We start from the raw sequence: 13753 nt of genomic DNA on the forward strand, positions 1-13753 counted from the left end.
GTAATTTTTTTCAATTTGGCCATTCATGAAGGTTGAGAGGAGTGCGGCCGTGACCTTCACAGCTGTGCTTACTCTTTGCTTAAAAGTATGAAGCACTTAACATGTACTCCCCCAGTTGTGATTTAAAATGTGTATTAACTGAGTTAGGAAGGCAGTTATCTGGGGGTTGGTACAGTTACCCATCTTTATTTTTATAAAGGTTTTTATTTTTTATTTTATTTTTTGGTTTTTATTTATTTTTGAGAGACAGAGACAGCGTGAGCAGGGGAGGGTCAGAGAGAGAGGGAGACACAGAATCGGAAACAGGCTCCAGGCTCTGAGCTAGCGGTCAGCACAGAGCCCAACGCGGGGCTCGAACCCATGAACTGTGAGATGGTGACCTGAGCCGCTCAACCGACTGAATCACCCAGGCACCCCTATAAAGGTTTTTATTTAATCTCTACATCCAATGTGGGGCCTTAACTCGCAATCCCGAGATCAAGAGTCACGTGCTTTGCCTACCAAGCCAGCCAGGTGCCCCCAATTATCCCATTTTAGCGACTGGGGCACCAACGCGCATGACTTGCAGAAACCAGCACAGGCAGCGAACAGCAGAACTTCGACACACCTGAGGAGCCTGACTCTAGGGCTCGGGCTCGGGCTCGGGCTCGGAACCTCCCAAGCTGCTGGCCGCTGCTCTCATCCTCCCTCAAACAGCTGCTGACCTTTCCCCTTTCATTCCCCTGCTCGGAAAGAGGCCACAGTTAACCAAAGATCACACGTAACAAGTGTGTTTGACTTAGGACTTCATCCATCGGGTGAAAACAGCACCAGTGCAACATCTGGATTTACACCTCAGTGTTACCAAGTTTTATTCAGTGTCCTGGCTTCATTTAAATAAAAGCAGGGGTGCTTGGGTGGTTCAGTCAGTTGAGCATCCCGCTCTTGATTTCGGCTCAGGTCATGATCCCAGGGTCTTGGGCTTGAGCCCTGTGTCGGGCTCCATGCGGAGCGTGGAAGCTGCTTAGGATTCTCTTTGGGGCGCCTGGGTGGCTCAGTTGGTTAAATGTCTGACTTCAGCTCAGGTCATGATCTCACAGTTCGTGGGTTCGAGCCCCATGTGGGGCTCTGTGCTGTCAGCTCGGAGCCTGGAGCCTGCTTTGGATTCTGTGTTGCCCTCGCTCTGCAACCTCCCCTCCCCCCCACTTGCACTCCACATCTCTCTCAAAAATAAAAATTAAAACTACAAATCTCTCCCTCTCCTGCCCCTCTCCCGTGTGTGCGCACACTCTCTTAAATAAATAAATAAAAAGCAGACACCTCCCCCCCATTCGATTGCTATCTTCTTTGGAACCACAGGATGTGAGACAGACCACAGGGAAGTGAACTGCTGGACTTGGCTGTGGAGTATGACCCAACTACAAGCTTTATCTCATTTCTTCAGAGATCCCAAGAGATCCCATGACTGGATTCAGGGATTACAAACTACCAAGTGAAAACCTGGAAGGGGGAAAACACCACTACGTACATCCAAAGGCTGCTCTGTGCCAAGAACTGTACTTTACAATTATAAGCTAATAATTTTACAACCTTCAAGATAACTATCACCTTCTATATAACAGGATTGAGTCTCCAAAAGGTTTTGTAACACGCAGGACTTTAATGAAGATCAGTCTGACTGAACGCATGCTCCTTTCACTCCTAGCAAACTGGCTAGCCTCGAAAGGTTCAATGGCCCCAGAAAGCATCAAAGCACACGCGGAATGCTAGGAGTCCCTCTCCAACCTCACAGGACAGGAGACCCAGAGTGTCCTCCATGGGCACCTATTGCTACAGGATTTTCCATGACAGTTCTGATTTCAAGAATGTCACTTGGTTCTCATCGAAAGTACGCTTGAACAGACCACAAGACTTGACTTGTATTTTGAAAATGTGGTCGCTCCGGGGCAGGTGGGAGCCACAGTCATCCGCGTCCCCAGCACGGACCCCCAGAACACTCTAGATATTTATAGGCGCCGGACGGCAGGGCTCACTGATGGGACAGAGGAAGGAACATGATTTATTGGTTCCTTGAGTCGCCATATCCGACGCCCCTGCCCGCGACGTAGGACGTTAAAGCGCAGTTCAGTGCAGCTTTTGAGGAGGGATGTGCTCACCCGGCAGCAGCTCCCAGGGCCTCCGGGAGGCCCAGGGGCGGCATTCTCGATCGGGACTCCCCGCTGGGTGCACGGAGGAGAAAAGCCGCCTCGGACGCTTGCGCGGGAGCAAGGTCCCCGCGCCCATGTCGGAAGGCTAAGCTCACGCTGACTTGCCGCCGCCGCCGACCATCCAGTTCTTCCTCCAGGCCACGTTCTCTTGCGTGGCCGCTGCCTCCTGCAGAGTGGCCAGCACTAACTCTTTGGTCCTGGCCGCCTCCTCCCTGCGCCGCGGGTCTTGCCCGGGCATCTCCTGCGGGTGGGAAAGGAGGTTCGCAGTCCTGACCCCACTACCCCGCGCCCCAGCCCAGGGCTCTCCGCCCGCCCACTCCACCTCGGACTTCCAATCGCTCCCCACCTTCAGCATCTCCTGCCTCCGCTGCTCTCCCGGGGTCACGAGGACGAAGAGCGCGGAGCCCACGCCAGCCCCGGCGCCCAGAAGGGCACCCATGATCAGCGATTTGCGCAAAGTCTCCATGGCCGAGCGCGCGACCGGCGAGGAGCTCCCAGGAGCCACCCGCAGCCGGGAAAGCTCCCCGCGGCATCTCGCCGGCCCCCGCGCAGGCTAGAGCGGCACACAGAGGAAACCATCGAGACGGGGTCGGGCTAGAGAGGGCCTGCTCAGCAAAACCTTCGAATCTAGAGCTCCTGGGTCTTAAAAAAAACTGGATATAACTGGAAGCTTGAGCTTGTCCAGAAGCGTTGGCCTCGAGGGCCGAGCATGGGACCTATTGTCATGAAGTCCAGGGTGGGATGGCTAAAGGGAGCGTGCGTGTCGGAATGCGTGTCTTCAGGTTTGCTGTGGGGTTTACAGCTGCCCAGTTCCGAAATTTAAAAATTTCCTGGCGATACAGTGCTAGGGCTGTGTTCTGTAGTTTCCTATGGTAACTTGTGCTTTTTCAGTACAGCGCATACTGGCCATCCGGATACTTCCATTTCCATCAGTCTGTTGATCCGTTCCAAATCCCCTTAGCTTCTGAACAAAAACTCAAAGCCAAATGTACTGGGTCGAGGGAAAGGTATATTTACGTATTATTTTTCTTTGTTTTACTTGTTAAATTAACGTGTTGAAATTTGTTGTTTTTTCATCATGGGAAATCCTTGGCTCCCTCCCACCCCGTCCCCCAACAGGAAAACTCTGGGTTTGGAATAACCTACTGAGTTCTAGTTTGGAAAAGTAAGCACCTTTTCGTTGTGTGACTCTGGGCAAATCATTTAAGTTCTTTGTGCCCTGGTTTCTGCATCAGAAAATAGGGCTAACGACAGTATCTATCTCATCGTTTTAGGATAATTAGATAAGTTTATATATAAGGCATTTAAAAATAGTTACTGGTAAATAGTAAACACCCTATAATATTCATTAAGACACAGAAACGTCAAATTGGGAGATCCAGTAAGCAAAGGAATCAGGAAAATTCCAAGAGTGTTAGCAAAGCTCTTCCCTCACAGTACTTTAATCCAGATGCCCTTTCCCAGTGACACTGGGGACTGAGACATAAATCTCTTATCCCACTTGTTGGGATTTTCCCCTCCCCTGGAAGGCCCATAATCTCCTAGCTTGTCATTCTCTTCTCAGAAGTGATTAGGGGCCAGGCTCCAAAGATTAAAGGAGCAATCTGGAGTGTCCTGAGTAGGGGTGCTCCACTTTGAGTTCAACCACTCTGCCCTCTAAGAATTAGCACCCATGGCCCTTGTGCCAGGGAGCAAGGAGGACGGGCCATGGCCTAGAGATAGCCCAGGCTCCTCCCAGCATCCAGAAAGTCCTGGGCTGACCAGCCCCCTGTGGATGAACGGAGGAGAAATTGGCAGGGTTGAAGGACACCAGGAAGTTCAGGTTAGTACTCCCGACCGTGTCCTGCTGCTGACTCATCCTCCAGTTTGGTCCAAGCACCCTATCCTGATTCAGGAGGTCTCTCAAAAGACCTGCCTGCCCTCCATGGTGGTGGAAACCTCTGAGGGGAGTGAAGAGAGCGGCGAGCCTGGCTGGCCTCATGAGGAGCTGCTGCTGCTCACTGATGAGGACGAGGAGGCCAAGGTCTTCTTCCAGGACCAGAGTGAAGAGGCGGGTGAGGGAGGCGGCTGCTCCAGTGGGGCCGTTGCCACCTGGATGTTCTGGGCGGGGCCCAGTTGGAAAACTCTGCAAGATCCCTGCATTAAGCAGTGTGAGGCACACAGTAGGTGCTTAGTTAATGTAGTGAATAACACAGAACTGGAGAGAAAAGTCAGGGTGTCTGGCAAAGTTGAACTTTAGAGAGAAGTTCTAATGTCTGATGGGCGATGCCTTTTATTTTAAAAATATACTCAATATTTAATAATATTGACATTGTTTGTTGTGGGGGAGGAAAAAGGTAATAAAATTATCTCAAATCGACTACCCAGAGAAGTTACTTTTTGGATGCCTTTTCTTCCAGAAGTTTCCCCATCTGATACTATTCTACAAGTTTAATTTATAGCACTTACAGTGGGCCAGGCACTGTGCTAAACACTTTTATCTCATGATTTTCAGAACCCAATGGGGGGGGAGATCATTTTATCCTCATGAGGAAACTGTAGCCATGAAATTAATTGCAATTGCTGTATTAACATTTCTGTAACTCAAAAAAAAAATCACAAGTTTTTTTCATCTTTCAAAAAGTCAGTAAGATATCAGGAATACTTTTTATTTTTGAGAGAGAGGGCACGTGAGCACAAGCATGAGCGGGAAGGGACAGAGAGGGAGACAATCTGAACCAGGCTCCAGGCTTTGAGCTGTCCGAATAGAGCCCAATGCATGGCTCAAACTCTCGGACCGAAAAACCATGACCTGAGCTGAAGTAGGACCCTTAACTTGATGCTTAACTGAGCGAGCCACCCAGGTGCCCCTAGGAATACCGTTCACTTTTAATGGGCTCTTCAACTCCCCTCTCCCCCAGGCTGGACTTGGAGCCCACTGGACCCCCCATCTCCCTTGAGGACCTTTAACCCAGAGCTCAGCCGGGGGCAGGAACCGGTAGAACAAGAGGTCTCCTGGATTCCCAAGGATGCAGAGTATCAGGAAGCCTCCGTTCCCGGTCTTCTCTGGAACCCAGCAACAGGCTCCCATGTCTGTGGAAGCTGCTTTGTGGAATATTCACATCTGCTTCCCAGGAGCTTTGAGGGTTAAGTGTCTGTTCTCCCTTAACATTTCAGTGAAGTTTGTTAGGAGGCCCTCCTACTGTCCTGTCAGTCTTCCCCTTTCACAGGTTGAGGACAGTGAGGCCTGGAGGTTAGGCCACGGGCTCACTCCAGTCAATGCTGAGGTATGGATTAAGAACTCCTCTTTTAAAAAAACAACAAAAACAAACACAAACTCCTCTATCCGTGCCCTTAAGAATTCCAGTTAGCTGGGGTTAGAGAATGATCCATTGTGCCTTTTCTATTTAGTACACATCTTGTGCCTGGCATTGCTAAGTACTGAATGTATCACCTAACATTGTATGTAATCCCAACTCCACCTATTGTTCCTACCTTGCCAAGATGTAAGGGGGGGGGGGGGCACAGAAACGGAGGCCAGGCTTCAGATCCTCGCTTCTCAGCTGTCATCCAAAGATGAAAAAAATTCTATTGACCTCTCTCCTCACCCAATGGAAAAATTGGAGTTAGAACTAAAGTCTTTAATGAGAGCCTTGAACCAAGTAAGCAAAGTACGGGATGCCCCTGAAAGGGCCTAGCTCCTGCACCGTCACAGTCCAGCCTTGGGACCCTTGCTCCAGGCAGGGCAGGCGGACATCAGGGTCCTCATCTGAGAACTGAATCAGGGTGCCCTGGGGGCTTAGGACCCTTAGGCATTCTGACAGAAGCCTGTAAGCCCCAGGCAGACCACCTCGGGCCACGGCATCCCAGGTGCCCTTATCCAGCACTAGCTGGAAGGATCCGGAAGAAGCCACTGACCCCAGGTTCTGGGCATCAGCCTGTATGAACTGCAGACGAGAGGCAGGGTGCCCAGGATACAGGCGTGTTTGGCCTTGGCCACTTTCCAGGAGGCTGTTCATGTGGGCCACCGCCACAGGAGAGAAGTCCACCCCCAGCACATCCACGGGATGTGGACACTTGGTGTAGAGGCCTGTACACAGGCTGGAGGTTCCACAGCCCACGTCCAACACCCGGAGTGGACAGGCGGCCGGGGCCTCCTGAAGCAGCGGCAGGAGGAACCCCTGCGCTTCCTCATACCCAAAGAACCAGTCGAACGTGGGGTCACTGCCGCTTCGGGGACCACCATGGAGCTTATCCCAGAGGCGACGGTCAGCCAGGCAGCTACCAGCCAGAGAGCCTGTGGACACGAGTGGGGTACATGTGTCACCCCCAGTGCCCAAGTTTCATCAGATTGCTGCAAAAAAACCGCGGTGACCTGGGGTTTGAATAATCACAATTTCAGGGATTAGACTCCCGGGTCACTAAGAACCCGCCTTGCCCTCCCACTCTTGCCCACCTTCCCTACCCAACAAAGCGCGGCGCGCCCCAGCCGCCAGGGTCGTCACGTGGAAAGGTGCGCGCAGCGCGGCCATCTGGAGATCCCGGGAAGGTCGGCCAGAGAACCTTCTGCGAAATGTCGCCTACACTCCCGCAGGAGCCTGAGTCCAAGAGAAAAGTTGCAAATTCCGCTTTGTGGGATAACGCGAGCAGCCTACCAACGGGCAACCTCGGAAGAAACGCGGGCACACACCTACTACGTTAGGAAAGGCCTTTATTGTTTGAAACGGGAAATTTAAAAGGACGGGGGCACAACAGCTCCGGCTCCAGGGGCGGCTCCCCAGACCTGAAATCAAAGGAGAAGGTGTGAGCACCCCAGGGAGGAGGAGTCTGCAGAACCTCGGTTCCGCCCGGCTGCTTGGAGCCGGTGTCCCGGCGCTTGAGGATAGAACCCGCGGACCGGAAGCCGCGGGCACCGAAGACATGACGCCGAGGGGGCCGGGGCCCCTTCCGTCTGCCTCCGTACATTACGGGGGCCGGGACCGCACACCCGACCGCCGCCAAGAAAAGGAGGGTGCGCAGGCCCCGCCCAGACCCCCCCTCCCCCGCCCGGTTCCATAGCCCCCAAAACTAGCCTGGTACCTACTCTTTGGCTGTCCGGGGAGAGGTCTAGGATCCCGCGGAGCTCCTTTATATAGCCCCAGTACCCGCCCCTGGGCTGCGATTGGCTCGCGGAGGCCGAGGGGCGGGTCCCGCGCGACCCTACGCAGAGCCGAAACGCCGGCGGGGAACCACGGTCCCCGCGCTGCGATGGGGGCTCCCGGGGGAAAGATCAACCGGCCCCGAACGGTGATTGTGTGGGAGCCCCGACTTTGTTTCCCCACGCGTCTTGGAGCCCTCTAAGCTCGCCAGAGATGGGATCCATGGGCCGGAGTCACCGGGTGCGGGGTCTTGGGTCGCGGTGCCCCGCTTGCGTCTAATTAGCATCTTCCTCCTCCTCAGGAGCTGAAGAAGAAGCTGTTCAAGAGACGGCGGGTGTTGAACCGGGAGAGGCGACTGAAGCACCGGGTGGTCGGAGCTGTGATAGACGAAGGCCTGATCACGCGGCACCACCTCAAGAAGCGGGCGTGAGTGCCAGACTCTCTTCCCTTTGCTCCCCCCCCCACCCCCCACCCCCGCCCCGAGTCCCCTTTCCCCTCCCTGTCGATCTCCGCCGCTAGTATCTCCTCCGCTTTCCTTGTGCGCAGACTTTACATAAGGCACGTTTGTCCGCTGTGTTTGTGCCTACAGTCCGCTTGCCTGCGACTATACTAGTGGCTCACAACCTCTCTTTGGGTCTTGGACCTAAGAATCTAAGCAGAACTGTCCGTCCACCCACCTCCTCATGTAACATTGTACCTTCACATAGATTTTTATACGTAAATTTAAATTAAAAAAAAATTTTTTTTACATTTTTAATTTATTTTTGCGAGGGAGGGGCAGAGAGAGGGGGAGACAGAATCTGAAGCAGGCTCCAGGCTCTGAGCTGTCTGCACAGAGTGGAGGGCCGGGCTGGAACCCACAAACCTGAGATCATCACCTGAGCCGAAGTAGGAAAAGTAGGAAGCGTAACCAACTGAGCCACCCAGGCACCCCTAAATATTTTGATTTCTGAGAGAGTTTTAGTGGAGGAGAGGGGCAGAGGAGAGAGAGAGAGAGAGAGAGAGAGAGAGTCAGTCCCAGGCAGGCTCCACGCTGGGCTCCATCCCAGGACCCTGAGATCATGACTTGAGCCCAAATCAAGAGTCAGACACTCAACCAACCGAGCCATCCAGGCGCCCCTATAAGTAAATTTAAAGCACACACATTGGTACATGCACTTGGTGAATTTTCACAAAAGCATGTGTGAGATTTTGCATATAAGTTTCAAGGCCCCCTGGGTCTTGGGGCAGAGTTCCCATCCCATTCTTTCATTGACTTCTTCATTATAAATATTTACAATTTTGTGGTGTAATAAGTATATTTGGTCTTTGTCTCTGCTTCCTGTCCCAGAACTTCTAAAACCCTTAGAATTTCCCGAGTGATAGGAGTTTCTTTTAAGGTGTATAGGGAGCTCCTTTTGGGCATACTTATGATTATGCCAATGATAACTTGGGGTGGGGTGATTTTAGAGGGTTGGAAATTTAAGCTCCACCCATCTTGGAAGATTTCCGTTCTATAAAAACTCTTGAGGGGTGGCTCAGTTGGTTAAGCGTCTGTCTTTGGCTCAGGTCATGATCTCAGGTCATGATCTCATGGTTCATGGGTTCAAGCCCTGCATTGGGCTCTGTGCTGACAGCTAGCTCAGAGCCTGAAGCCTGCTTAAGTTTCTGTGTCTCCCTCTCTCTCTGACCCTCCCCTGCTCATGCTGTCTCTCTCTGTCTCTCAAAAAAAACAAAAACAAAAAAAACTCTTGAATAACAGAGATCCGATGAGCTTCCTGGTTAGGTGCTGGGGAGGTAGCACTCTTGATGCCCCTTCCCAGTCCTTACCCTATGCATCTCTTCCATCTGGCTGTTTCTGAGTTGAATCCTTTTACGGTAAATAAGTAAATGCACCTAACTGTTTCCCTGAGTTTTCTGAGCTGTTCAAGCAAATTAGTGAGCCTGAGAAGGGGATCATGAGAATCTTGATTTATAGCTGGTCATTCAGGAGTACAACTTGGACTAGGGACCGGCCTCTGAAATAGAGCACAGTCTTGTGGGACTGAGCCCCCAACCTGTGGGCGCTGATGCTACTCTTCCAGTAGATGGTGTCAGAATTGAGTTAAATTTGTAGGACTCTCAATGTCCGCTGAGAACTTGAGAATGGCTTAATGTGGGAAAGCCTCATACGTTTCTGGTGTCAGAAGTATTGAAAATTGGGTGCCTGGCTGGCTCAGCTGATAGAGCGTGCAACTCTTGATCCTTGCAGTTTGTGAGTTCAAGCCCCACGTTGGGCATGGAGCCTACTTAAGATAAGATAAAATAAAATAAAAAGAAGTATTGGAGATAGAAGAGAAAAATAGTTTTCCCTTATGAGTTTTTGCTATATACCATGCTTTAATAATTAACGTTAAGTAGTCTTTGTATATGTATGAGAATAGTATTAACTGTGTTAATGGGTAAACGTTGGAGAGATTTAACTCAACTACTTCAGAGCCCAGATTTTCAAAGTCTTTTTATCTGACTCCAAAAATGTTTTCTTTTTGGTTTTATTTGTAATGTTTTATTTATTTTTGAGAGAGAGAGAGAGAGAGAGAGACAGCATGCGTGGCAGAGAGAGAGGGAGACACAGAATCTGAAGCAAGACCCAGGCTCCGAGCTGTTAGCAGAGCCCAACACAGGGCTTGAGCTCACGAACCGCGAGATCGTGACCTGAGCTGAAGTCAGACACTTAGCCAACTGAGCTGCTCAGGCGCCCCCAAGGGCGTTTTCAATAGCCAGAACGAGCCTACTGGTGGTTCCAGTTAACCTGGACATCTTTGCCCGCACCAACCCTTCAGGTCCAGTGCACGTGCCAACATTACTCTCTCTGGGAAGAAGCGCAGAAAACTCCTCCAGCAGATCCGGCTGGCCCAGAAAGAGAAAGCAGCCATGGAAGGTGAGGCTGGGGTACAGAGGTGGGGTTAAGGGGGCAGCCTGGATCCATTGAGGGTCTTTCATGTGTCCTCTTTTCTTTTGCTCAGTGGAAGCCCCCACGAGGCAAGCCAGGACTAGTGAACCGCAGCCCAAACGGCAAAAGAAGACAAAAGCCCCCCGAGATGTAGACATGGAGGACCTTGAAGATAAGAGCTAAATCCCCAGCCTCCCACCGGAAGATTCTCAGCTGGAGCCAGAAGGACTCTGGTTATTTCAGAGGACCTTGGAGAAGGCGTTGGCCCCTTTCCCTCTTCTCAATTCCTCTTCCTTAATGGCCCAGGGAGCTGCCCCGTAAGACTGCGTCGAGAGGAAGAGAGTGGAGAAGAAAGATGGGAGACGGGGCTCCGTAACAGTCAGCTCCGTTTGTAATAAAGCCCTAGATTCTCAATGAGCTGTGTGTGATTAAGTGTGGGACCGGGGAGGGGTCTGTGAGTGCAGAAGCAAGACCGGAAATAGGACCCACGGAGCTTATTTGGTTTTTTTTTAATGTTTTATTTATTTTTGATACCAAGAAGACAGAGCATGAGAGGGGGAGGGGTAGAGAGAGGAGACACAGAACCGGAAGCAGGCTCCAGGCTCTGAGCTAGCTGTCTGCATAGAGCCTGACGCGGGGCTCGACCCAGGAACGTGAGATCTGACCTGAGCTGAAGCCGGAGGCTTAACTGACTGAGCCACCCGGGCACCCCCGACGGAGCTTATTTGAACAGAGGCAGCGAGAAGCCAGTCTCTGCCCCTGGCTGGCTTAGTCAGTAGAACATGCGACTCTAGATCTCAGGTTGTGAGTTTGAATCCCAATTGGGTGTAGAGATTACTTAAAAATTAAGATCTTTTTTTTTTAATTTTTTATGTCTTTATTTTGAGAGAGAGGCAGAGAGTGAGTTGGGGAGGGGCAGAGAGAGAGGGAGACACAGAATCTGAAGCAGGCTTCAGGCTCTGAGCTGTCAGCACAGAGCCTGAGGCGGGGCTCAAACCCACAGATCATGACTTGAGCCGAAGTCGAAGTCCAACCGACTGAGCCACCCAGGCGCCCCTCTCCCCCAAAATAAGATCTTAAAAAAGGGGGGGTGCCTAGGTAGGGTGCCTAGCTAAAGTGTCCGACTTTAGCTCAGCTCATGATGTCACGTTTGTGGGTTCAAGTCCCATGTCAGGCTTTGTCCTGACAGTGTGAAGCCTGCTTGAAAATCTCTCCCACGCTCTCTCTCCCTCTATCATTTGTGCTTTCTCTCTCTCTCTCTCTCTCTCTCTCTCTCTCTCTCTCTCAAAATAAGTAAGTAAACTTCAAGGAAAAATCTACTATTATTAAAAAAAATTTGGGGGGGGGCACTTGTGTGGCTCAATCAGTTAAGCATCTGATTCTCACAGTTTATGAGTTCAAGCTCCGCATCGGACTCTGTGCTGACAGCTCAGAGCCTGGAGCCTACTTCAGATTCTGTGTCTACCTCTTTTGGTCCCTCCCCTGTTCACACTCTCAAAAATAAATAAACATTAAAACAATTTTTTAAAATAAATGATAAGTTTTTGTTTTATTTTTATGTTTTTTATTTATTTTTGAGAAACAAGAGAGAGACAGCGTGAGCAGGGGAGGGTCAGAGAGAGAGGGAGACACAGAATCCGAAGCAGACTCCAGGCTCTGAGCTAGCTGTCAGCAAGAGCCCAAAACGGGGCTCGAACCCACAAACTGTGAGGTCATGACCTGAGCCAAAGCCGGATACTTAACTGACTGAGCCACCCAGGTGCCCTGGTAAGTTTTCATTTTAAAGTAAGTTCTTTGCAGGGCTTGAACTCATGACTGTTTATATATATATATATATATTTTTTTTAACATTTTTATTTATTTTTGAGAGGGAGAAAGAGAGAAACAGTGTGAGTAGGAGAAGGTCAGAGAGGGAGGGAGACACAGAATCTGAAGACAGGCTCTAGGCTCTGAGCTAGCTGTGAGCACAGAGCCTGATGCAGAGCTCAAACCCACGAACCAAACTGTGAGATCATGACCTGAGCCAAAGCCAGATGCTTAACCGACTGACCCACCCAGGCACCCATGGGACTCTTGATTTCAAGGTCATGAGTTCAAGGGATGCCTGGGACAGAGCCTGCCTGGAGCTTGTCTTCAGATTCTGTGTCTCCCTCTCTCTCTGACCCTCCCCTGCTCACGCTGTCTCTCTCTCTGTCTCTCTCTCTCAAAAATAAATAAAACATTAAAAAAATTTAAAGAGGGGTGCCTGGGTGGCTCAGTTGGTTAAGCGTCCAGCTTCGACTCAGGTCGTGATCTCACGGTTCGTGGGTTTGAGCCCCGCGTCAGGCTCTGTGCTGACAGGTAGCTCAGAGCCTGGAGCCTGCTTCAGATTCTGTATCTCCATCTCTCTCTGACCCTACCCTGCTCACACTGTCTCTCAAAAATAAATAAACACACACACACACACACACACACACACAATAAAAAAAGAGAGTCGCATGCTCAATTAACTCAGCCAGCCAGTTACCCCACGGTTATATTTTTTATAAAGTGAAGACAAAGTATTTTTCCCATTCAACATTCAGAACTTCTGTTGGAAGACAGGGCCAGGGTGTTTAATTAAAGTGAAAAGCGGTCTGTGTGGAGGTGTGTTCAGGGTCGGGGGGGAACATCTCTCTGCCCTATTTATTTATTTATTTACATTTTATTTATTTTTGAGAGACAGAGACAGAGCATGAACAGGCGAGGGGCAGAGAGAGAGAGACGCAATCCAAAGCAGCCTCCAGGCTCTGAGCTAGTGGTCAGCACAGAGCCCGACCCGAGGCTTGAACCCATGAGCCGTGAGATCATGACCTGAGCCGAAGTCGGATGCTTCACTGACTGAGCCACCCAGGCGCCCCATCTCTGCCCTATTTAATCCGTGTAAACTTCCTCGGAAGAAGGAGGGTTTGGGCCCAGTGTTGCAACTCCTTTCCCCCTGCCACCGACCGCCCCCATCCTCCCTCGCCCAACTTCATATTTTGAATTTCAAACTCAGTAAAGAAATTAGTACACTGAACGTTTATAAATGCATTCTACTTAGATTTACCAATTTTTAGCACTTTTCAACACTTGTTTTATCTCTATGCACTTGTAAATATGTATGCATGTGTCTTTGTTGACTCATTTGAAGGTCAATTGCAGATTAGATTTTTACCTTGGAGAACTTTCTTTTTTTTTTTTTTTAGGTTTTTGTTGTGTTGTGTCGTATTGCCTTGTGGTTTTTTTTATTTGTATTTTTTTGAGAGTGAGAGCAGGGGAAGAAGCAGAGAGGAGAGAGAGAAAGGCAAGCAGGCTCTGAACTGTCGGTAAGGAGTCCCACTTGGGACTCTGATCTCACCAATGGTGAGATCATGACCTGAGAGGAAAGCAAAGCCAAGAGTTGGTCGCTTAAGCAACTGAACCAACCAGGCGCCACAGAACATTATTTTATATAGACATTTAACATTAGGTAATACTGAGTTTTTCATATTTGAATTTCCTTAGTTGTTTCAATAATACTCTTTTTTAATTTTTTTTTT

At 50.3% G+C, this 13753-nt stretch overlaps 3 protein-coding genes and 1 non-coding gene across 5 annotated transcripts; 1 reads left to right on the top strand and 3 right to left on the bottom strand.

The window, feature by feature from the left end:
- Positions 1-1619: 1619 nt before the first annotated feature.
- LOC115306884 (ubiquinol-cytochrome-c reductase complex assembly factor 3) lies at positions 1620-2741 on the bottom strand. Its single transcript, XM_029957462.1, has 2 exons — positions 2533-2741; positions 1620-2427 (listed from the first exon to the last, which is right to left on the bottom strand). The coding sequence occupies exons 1-2, from the start codon at positions 2650-2652 to the stop codon at positions 2278-2280; spliced, it is 270 nt and encodes an 89-aa protein (XP_029813322.1). The 5' UTR covers positions 2653-2741; the 3' UTR covers positions 1620-2277.
- A 2224-nt stretch (positions 2742-4965) lies between these two features.
- Positions 4966-7346, bottom strand: CSKMT (citrate synthase lysine methyltransferase). 2 transcript variants are annotated; one of them, XM_029957459.1, is made up of 4 exons: positions 7249-7346; positions 6856-6948; positions 6631-6763; positions 4966-6462 (listed from the first exon to the last, which is right to left on the bottom strand). In XM_029957459.1, exons 3-4 carry the CDS (start codon positions 6695-6697, stop codon positions 5807-5809), a joined length of 723 nt encoding a protein of 240 aa, XP_029813319.1. In that variant the 5' UTR covers positions 6698-6763; positions 6856-6948; positions 7249-7346; the 3' UTR covers positions 4966-5806. The 2 variants fall into 2 exon arrangements, with proteins under 2 accessions (XP_029813319.1, XP_029813320.1); XM_029957460.1 differs by lacking the exon at positions 7249-7346 and having other exon boundaries at positions 6856-7227.
- LOC115272880 lies at positions 7028-7176 on the bottom strand. Its single transcript, XR_003900527.1, has one exon. It is a non-coding gene; the product is annotated as a small nucleolar RNA SNORA57 (small nucleolar RNA).
- C11H11orf98 (chromosome 11 C11orf98 homolog) lies at positions 7341-10631 on the top strand. Its single transcript, XM_029957461.1, has 4 exons — positions 7341-7451; positions 7605-7729; positions 10105-10202; positions 10288-10631. The coding sequence occupies exons 1-4, from the start codon at positions 7413-7415 to the stop codon at positions 10395-10397; spliced, it is 372 nt and encodes a 123-aa protein (XP_029813321.1). The 5' UTR covers positions 7341-7412; the 3' UTR covers positions 10398-10631.
- Positions 10632-13753: the final 3122 nt, after the last annotated feature.

The sequence above is a fragment of the Suricata suricatta genome, chromosome 11 (genome assembly GCF_006229205.1).
Source record: "Suricata suricatta isolate VVHF042 chromosome 11, meerkat_22Aug2017_6uvM2_HiC, whole genome shotgun sequence".
NCBI classification, from domain to species: Eukaryota; Metazoa; Chordata; class Mammalia; order Carnivora; family Herpestidae; genus Suricata; species Suricata suricatta.

Coding starts and splice junctions, on each gene's coding strand:
- LOC115306884 (XM_029957462.1), bottom strand. CDS start 2,652: ATGGAGACTTTGCGCAAATCGCTGATCATGGGTGCCCTTCTGGGCGCC. Junction 2,428..2,532: donor GGAGGCAGGAGATGCTGAAG/GTGGGGAGCGAT, acceptor TCCCACCCGCAG/GAGATGCCCGGGCAAGACCC.
- CSKMT (XM_029957459.1), bottom strand. CDS start 6,697: ATGGCCGCGCTGCGCGCACCTTTCCACGTGACGACCCTGGCGGCTGGG. Junction 6,463..6,630: donor GGCGCGCCGCGCTTTGTTGG/GTAGGGAAGGTG, acceptor TCGTGTCCACAG/GCTCTCTGGCTGGTAGCTGC.
- C11H11orf98 (XM_029957461.1), top strand. CDS start 7,413: ATGGGGGCTCCCGGGGGAAAGATCAACCGGCCCCGAACG. Junction 7,452..7,604: donor AGATCAACCGGCCCCGAACG/GTGATTGTGTGG, acceptor CCTCCTCCTCAG/GAGCTGAAGAAGAAGCTGTT. Junction 10,203..10,287: donor AGAGAAAGCAGCCATGGAAG/GTGAGGCTGGGG, acceptor TCTTTTGCTCAG/TGGAAGCCCCCACGAGGCAA.